Here is an 8,096-nt window from a genome sequence, read left to right as displayed (position 1 = left end):
CTAGGCATGACGGGAAGAGTCGAATGGGTTTTCCGATTGGCTGTTATGATGGTGGCGAACGCCATCTAACGACAACTATAGTAAACTAGCCAAATCATAGTTCGTAATCAAAGCTAAGAGATTACTCGTTCAACAGAAGTGAACACTCCGTTGTTAACCAAAAAAACAATTACTATGAAGAAGCACTGGTAGCTAACGATACAAAGCGTGTATACATTGTGACCATGACCTCGTGTAGCAGAAGGATTAATGAATAACAACAACAACCGGGGCGGATCCAGGATTTTAGGAAGGAGGAAGTGCAACCTTTGTAAAAAGGGATAATATTTTGGGGGCAAAGCCCACAAAAAAACTATTTTTTAAATTCATTAATTTCACATATATATCGGTTTTCGGTTCATAAGTTATTAATGTGAGCTTTTGGTGTAGCTGATTGAACTGCGTGCATTTGTCAATATAATAATGTAACTCATCCAGTGTAACTTATATATGTAACTTATACAGGCGACCGTACAGTGGCGCCATGCTGCATGGCGCCGCCACTGTATTGCTAACGGCATTTTTAAAACGGCAGCGGTTAGTTTTGGATTTGAGCATGGTATGGCCCGACACAGCTGGCCCCGACCAATATATATACTCTAAGAAAAACGAGGGCTTGATCGGTTCCGACTGAGTGAAATACTTGTCAGATACAGGCCGAGCGGCAAAACATACCGTTTTTTAATAAAAGGCAACTTTTGCAAAAAGGGCACTCTGCGTGGGAAGGGAAGGGGGTGTGCACCTCTCCCCTGGATCCGCCCCTGAACAACAACAACAAGAGACTTTCGTGGTAAATAACTGCAGTGCACCCTCTCAATAGATATCTGTTATATAAATACGAATATATATATATATATATTGATTGATTGATTGATCAATGGTTCTCTTTATCTTATCCGCAGCATCCCGCCATTTCATTTTCATGGATTAACTTTCTGAAATTAACTTTATATTGCGGAGTGGCTGACTTGAAGACTGTACAGTCAATTCGCCCTCCCTCGCTGTGTTTATTTAAAAATCGTTGTGACATTTATGTAACCATGTAATATTTGAAAGCATAAATAAATTTCAAAATCTAAAATCTAAAAAAAATGTAATCCGCACAATGCTTCTCCTATACGAATGTACATAGGAATGGCGCTCGCTGATCGCCGTTGCAAGCATAGATCATTTTCTTCGGCCGATATCATAAACGCTTAAAATGGGCAGGGGTATGCCCGAGGAAAATGTGTATATGATAAGATCCGATCTAAAAGTTTTCCCTTCTGCCGCAGCAGCCCGGCCACCATACCCGTTCCCTTATGCTAATGTACATGGGTAAATTCGCACTCGTCGCTTGTCATCGCTGTAGTTGTTGTAGTTGTTGTAGTTGTTGTAGTGATCATAGCTGTTGTACTTGTTGTAGTAGTAGCGGTTAGTTAGCGTGCGAGTGAGTGCATCACGCGGCAGTCCGTAGCAGCCGACGTTTTTATCGTGGTGTACCGCTAGAGGGCGCCTCTAATCTGAGCAAGACGCAAATTCTCGTCATTGTAAAGCAACTTATAGAAACACTCTATTGTTAACATAAATTATGTTCGCGCTGCAGGCTGCACTGACATCCAGTGTGGCGTGTAAGTGGTTGGCCGTGGAGATCATAAATATATATTATATACATATACATCCGGGGTTGATAATGACAAATAATTGTCATATTTGTCATTATTAACCCCTGATATACATGTATATATTCCACACGCACGCACGCACAGACGCACACACACACACACACATGCACGCCCAGCCCACACACACGCACACATATTCTCTCTCTATCTGTGTTCCTATTTACTCGTGTAGCTTGGTTTTTTAGTTGCTGTATTTTTAATTTGTTATGATGCATGTGTATGCTTTGATTTTTTAAGTTACGCAGTTTCTATTTTTCGTTATCCGGAAATATAACAAACATATCGCTCGTGACGTATTTTCAATTTTCAGCTTGTTTAATCATGCGCTACCTACTATGACTAGTGTATACATCAAGAAAAAACAGTTTGCAACTATTTAAAGTGATTACGTCACGAATTTCTAGCACCATCAAGTAGTACATTTGTGTGTTATTTGTACAAAATATGTATGAAAATACAATTAGTGTTTCTCTTTTCTTTTCATGCTTATATACCTTCTTTATATGCCCTAATTTGCCGGTGAAAAACAGAGAGACGCCAGTATCTGAACAGTACTGGGGGAATTGTGTTAGACAACAGAAATTACCAAATCGTCTAGATTTTTGCAAATTTAACCAACGTAAAAACATTTTTATCAGGTGAGAGTTTGAGGATATATTTAGTAACGTTAGTTCTTACTTTTAATGTAAAAAAATGGCTTTTTTTTTTACAAATTTTACCATGGAAAATAAGTGACGTAGTCAATTTAATAGAATAGCGTTGGCAGCGTGGCCCGATATTGCACGCAAACTATGGGTTCGCGCGTGTGCGTGTGAGTGCGCGCGTCCATGCGTGCGCGCATGCGTGTATTTGTGTGTTGAACTGGGAAAATCACACGAACATGAACAAAATGTCGGACTTCCAAAAAAAACTTCCCGAAACAATAACACGCTGGGTTAATTGTCCCAACGCGGGAAATGTTTATTGTAATACAAGATTATTAAAATTGCTGAAATACTCAGGTCGGCAATAATTCCTATCTGCGTGCAATATTGCCATCCCCATATTTCCCTCGTCGGCAGCAAATCGCATTACAGAATAATATTACACATTATGAATGATAAACCGAGAACGGTTTAAACGTAATATGCTGTCATGAAATAACAAGTAAAAACGGCGAAAAATGACGGAATGCCGATCGTAACGCCAGACTTCAGTTGCGCGACAAATTAAACAGGAAATTTTCTTACTGTAGTTATGAGAAAATGCATGCATAAAGCTGACGAGATACGAGGCGGTGCATATAATATATACATACGCGAAAACTGACGAAAATTATACTTCTATAAAAGTATAAATCGATAGATTCCAGACGGCTTCTCTACCGCTCGTTGGTTTACTCCGTTACTCGTTGCAGTCCGGGATATGAGTGGCTCGAGAAACTTTTACCCAGCCGCTGTTCGCTACGATGAAGGCAGCTTACTGGTCGTTATAACGACGCACGTAAGAGCGTTGTTGTTACTTGAGACAGGTGGCCCAAATGACCACTTGGGTATAAGAGATGGCCCTGTGAAAATTGCATCCAGATCGCTTGGGCGGTTTGGCCGCCTATAGGGAAGATACATAGATACATACATACGAACTCAAATATATATTAGATTACAATACTTTTGCTTTTAAATTAATAAATAAGAAACTCCCTCGGTCTGTATATATACCCCTTGCTATATAGCCCTTGGCTGAAAAGTGGTTTTGCGCAACTTATCAGATCGTGCGCTTTGAGTGGCGCCACCGTCGTTGTAATCAAACTGTAGTCTTTAGTTTTAAAACATTTAAAAAAAAATATATCTAATGGTGATTGAACCATGAAACTTTTTATGTAGCATAATTTTAACCTAAATTAACTGAAAATAACCCTAGAACCTAGAGTAAACGATCCCTTTAATAGTTTTAGTAGTAATATAAATACTACGATGAAAACTCTCAAATGTCACATCGTTGCGCACAAGTTTGCGTTGTCCCGAATGACAGCCAGTAGCTGATAGTTATGCATACAGTCATAGCAAAACTAGTTACTATCAGATCAAGTCAGGTGCAATGTCGACGACGTAAGTTAGTCTTTACCTCACTGTCCACAACTGGATGTCCATTCCAACTCATGACGTCCAGTACGTAGTACTTTCTCTCTGCTTCGCTCAGTATGCAGTCGAGCAAGGTATATTCTACATACAAAACATGAGCAGTCTGTCACATTTCGGATGTTTTTAGCGAATATTTTGTAATCTTTGTATAATCTGCTAAGCAGAGGAGTAGAGAAGGTGGGGAAATGGGAAAAGGAAAAGGGTGGGAAGGTGAAAAAGAAGAAATCTCTTAAATTGACTACGTCACGAATTTTCTATGGTGTATATTTGTAAAAATGTTGTTGCATTTTTTTACATGAAAAGTAAGTACTAACGGCACCAAATGTATCATCAAATTCTTACCTGATAAGATTGTTTTTCAACTAGTTAAAAATCAAAAAAATCTGGGCGATTTGATATATTGATCATGACATTAAATGCTTGCTATGGGCTATGTATGAGTCACGAGTGTTTGTTCACATCAAACGGAATAGCAAAATAGGAAGTATAGTGCAGCAATTTAACCATAAAAAGTGAACAGAATCACCTGCATTTTGTTAAAAAGTGGAGATAATATTTTTACTTTTACTATTTTCGGTGACGTAATCATTTTAAGTGTAACCTGCAATATGGAAATCTTTCAGTTAGAACAGTACCTGCACTCCTCTTGGCATGCCCTCTGTATCCACCTGGTAAGTGTGATGAAAACTTTGAGAGCAGATGGCCGGCTTTCGTGTAACTGCTCGTGACGCCCTGCGGCCAAACCAACCAAACCAACATAGTGAGTAAACTTGTAAGTAGATCTATATGTGTACATGTGATCAGGAGTGTCATAATATAGATATGATATATATCTATGTGTTATGACAATCCTGATGTGATGACACTAATACTACTAGGAGAAAGCAATTTACGGAACTCTCATGGTCTATGTGCAAATTGCAGCAAGATCAAAAAAAATTTTATGCATTCTGCTCAGCAGGGCAACCTAGTTTAACTAATTAGGTTGTTGGCACAACCTGACTGACTGATTAAAACGTGCCAAATAGAAATATTAAACACGAATATAATCTAATACATCTTCTTTACCAGGCCACTACATGACTGCCTGTGACTATATACATATAACTATAAATGCATATTACAAATACATATAATTTGTAAGTATTCTTCCTTTTTAGTAATTTCCCAAGATATTTTCTATTACTGACCAACAAATTTAACCATGGGAGGGGTTAGGAACATTCTTTTAGAGATGGCCTAAACAGAACTAGGTGTGGCAACGTTCAACTGTTGGCAATCCACAAATAGATCTCGAGTATACAATAATCAACATGCAGCCCGCTTATTAAAATGAAACATCTTATGATATTGTTGCCACAGAGATATGGCCCACCGCCTTCGAGCCCAGAAATGAGTGCGCGAGAAAGGCCGACATCTCTCGCTCCTGAAGTTGATACGACTAACGCTTCTCTCGCAATGGTGTCACCTTTGCCGCTACAACAAGGTTTCGACGCCCAACGGGACACGGAACGAGAATCCACTCCTCTGAGAGGTCCGCTGGCACATCCACCAGCCATTCTGACAACATCAACTGCAAATAGCAAGTTACGACATGGTAGAGAGAGTAGACTAGAGGGCACCACCAGCGGTGTCAAAGTAAACGCTTACAGACGACTGCATCACACGTCACGATCGTCTTCAACGCAGACGCGTTTCTCTCAAATGTACTTTACAACGGGGATAAACGTTAGAAAAACTCGGGTCGACGACAAAACTGGCCTCGCTCGCTATTGCGCGAGAGATGCGCACTGTAGGGTCAGATGTCATGTAGAGTAGTGTAGATGGCAGTGTTCGTAGTAATAAGTAAACAAACATTCACAGAAGAAGCGACAAGAAGACATCAAGAAGATCTTTATTATTCGACAACATAAGTTACGCGTCTCAACGTGCCTGGCGCCCGTAAACACTACAGTACCTTGTTTCGGTAATATGGCGCTCGCTTCTTGGACTTTACATCGACCTCCATCTCCTCCCCATCATTCGCAGCATCTTCCTCGTCGTCAATCTGCTCTTGCTGTGCGAAGCTGTCACTTCCCGCGAGTCTCCGTAGATGATTCACAACGCTGCTCCTATTCCTGGCAATGATGAACAGTCGCCATTTATAAGATCACCGGCGAGTTAAGATCGTGAAGTCGAAAATGTGTTGACTAAAACTGTTTGGATTCGGCTAATATTTCTAGTTGTAGCATATCTTGAAAATGATGTCATATACTAATTTTGTTCACGCTGGGTTGAGTTGTTTGACCAGAAGGAAGAAAGATCCAGGGGTACAGCAGGTAAATTAGGGTAGTGCAAACTTTAAGATCTAACTGCAATATCTTATAAAAACATCAAGACAATATATACCCGAGTCCCGAGTGAATATAGTCATATATAGTGATTCATAGAGGAGTGGCACAGTTAGACGAAATCTCTAAAATATCTTGTTGTATTCTGATCTGAGCAGTATGTTGTGACATCCCGAGGATATAGCCACGAGATAATTTACAACAACACGTTATTGTTTTTGACACACAGACAGTTAGTGATGCCCTTACCCAAATCACAGATATCCACATAAAGTCACACATGGGAAAATCACAGACAGAAGCAATGTATTAACACATAGAACTGCACCTGAGATAGGCTTGCGACACGTTGAACGACGAACAGACAATATCTAGTCCAGGGACGTAGCGTCTCTAAGGGGGCACCTGCCCCACTAGTTAGATTTTGGAGCAAAATTAAAAAATAGGCTTAGCTAATAATCGTAAATAACCCTATAACGTGATTTTTTTGGTCACTTATCCATGAAAGCCTCATCTCAGACCCACCCCTACCACATTATATGGACGTCGATCAAGAGCTGCACCCGTCGCTCATCATTACACAATTGAGTCATAAAATTTTGACCCCCCCCCCATAAGAATTTGCTCAGCCTACGGCCCTGTAGTTACTTCTTCTGTAGCTCGAGTTGTCTGCTTCGTCTCTCATCCTGCCCAGATGCGCCAAGCTTCGCCTTGTACTGTGCGAAGCGTGGATGCTCCGCGGCCGTGCTGTTTTCTTGTTGCGATATGCTGAATGACGCGGCGAGACCCTCCGTCAGCTCCTCCATTGTGACGTCAAATCGTCACTGCCAGCACGGTGCGATGGGCTGCAGTTCAAAACGATGGCTATCGGTATAGCATTAGGCTAAAGGTTGACCATCTCTTAGTAATTCTATGCAAACTACAATGCAAAAAGGTAATTACTAACTGCCACTAAACAGTGTTATATTAAGAGGGGTCACCAACTATATAGTATAAAGGCCTAGCATTGTTTCCCCTGCACAGAAAGCTTTGTGAGGTGGTAAATGTTTTTTGTAATGTTTGCGCATTTCGAGGTCCTAGCAAAGTAAGCAGTGCATGTGCTGGCTAAGCTAGGGGAGGTCCGGGTTTCGGATCCGGTTCCGAAATTTTTGAAAAAATGGTGCAATTTGGTGCATTCTAAGCTATTCTGAACACATTGTATGAGACTCTTGAATCTCTTTTTTCAAGTTGTCAAAAGTTTCGTCAGCGAGGCGGTGTTTTCGACAAATTTCTGTGTGGCAGCTGAGAATTTGAGCGAGGCGGCGCGCCTCGCTCGTGTCAATGCAGGGGAAACACTGTATAGTATACGAATACCTAACGTGGGATTGAGGAGAGCACTTCACAGATTGCGACTGGGTCTGTATTATGATTGCGGGTAGGGTAGCATTCGATAAGAAGCGCTGGATAATACTTTATTTTGATGCCAGATTGCTGTAAATGCAGAGGACAATGGTGTGGAGGACACACAACATGTGTTGAACTGATACATAAAATACAGGCTATTCATAGATGTGTGGCTTCAAGGATGTATTAGGTGACCCCAATGTATTTTCGCAATGTGCGACATGTGCAAATGTGGACAGCTGTTCTATCCTTGGGCCGATGTGTGCGCGTGCGTGCCTGCCTGCATGTCCTTCCAACTCTATGTTACGGTAGGAAGACTCAACGAGGGCCGCTGCCCTTACTTTGTACGGGTAATTAGTTTCATGCAACCGTATTTGCAGTTGCTGTTTTTAATCCGATGGTATCTACTTAACCCGACGAGGCTGTGCGACTGATTGTCTATATATGGTCTTCTAACCCTAGCAAGACCGTTTCTTGGAGCTAGTATCTACTATGATTATCTGATGGCTTGAGGTTTTATATGCAGGACACTCAATGCTCAGTAGCCTGCCTAGCCAGAC

At 41.1% G+C, this 8,096-nt stretch overlaps 1 protein-coding gene across 1 annotated transcript in view; it reads right to left on the bottom strand.

Moving 5' to 3' along the window:
• Window positions 1–6,998, bottom strand: part of LOC106813425 (snurportin-1-like) — a gene marked incomplete at its 3' end in the record, with an annotated part of 38,046 nt that extends 31,048 nt beyond the window's left edge. The window contains exons 1-5 of the mRNA XM_014817558.1: window positions 6,802–6,998; window positions 5,781–5,940; window positions 5,292–5,396; window positions 4,459–4,555; window positions 3,807–3,904 (exon numbers count right to left, since the gene is read on the bottom strand). Of these exons, the coding sequence (XP_014673044.1) occupies window positions 3,807–3,904; window positions 4,459–4,555; window positions 5,292–5,396; window positions 5,781–5,940; window positions 6,802–6,959 (618 nt within the window). The remainder of the gene's footprint in view (window positions 1–3,806; window positions 3,905–4,458; window positions 4,556–5,291; window positions 5,397–5,780; window positions 5,941–6,801) is intronic.
• Window positions 6,999–8,096: the final 1,098 nt, after the last annotated feature.

This window comes from Priapulus caudatus, unplaced genomic scaffold (assembly GCF_000485595.1).
Source record: "Priapulus caudatus unplaced genomic scaffold, Priapulus_caudatus-5.0.1 Scaffold770, whole genome shotgun sequence".
Taxonomy (NCBI): domain Eukaryota; kingdom Metazoa; phylum Priapulida; class Priapulimorpha; order Priapulimorphida; family Priapulidae; genus Priapulus; species Priapulus caudatus.
This window is presented reverse-complemented; position numbering and strand designations above follow the sequence as displayed.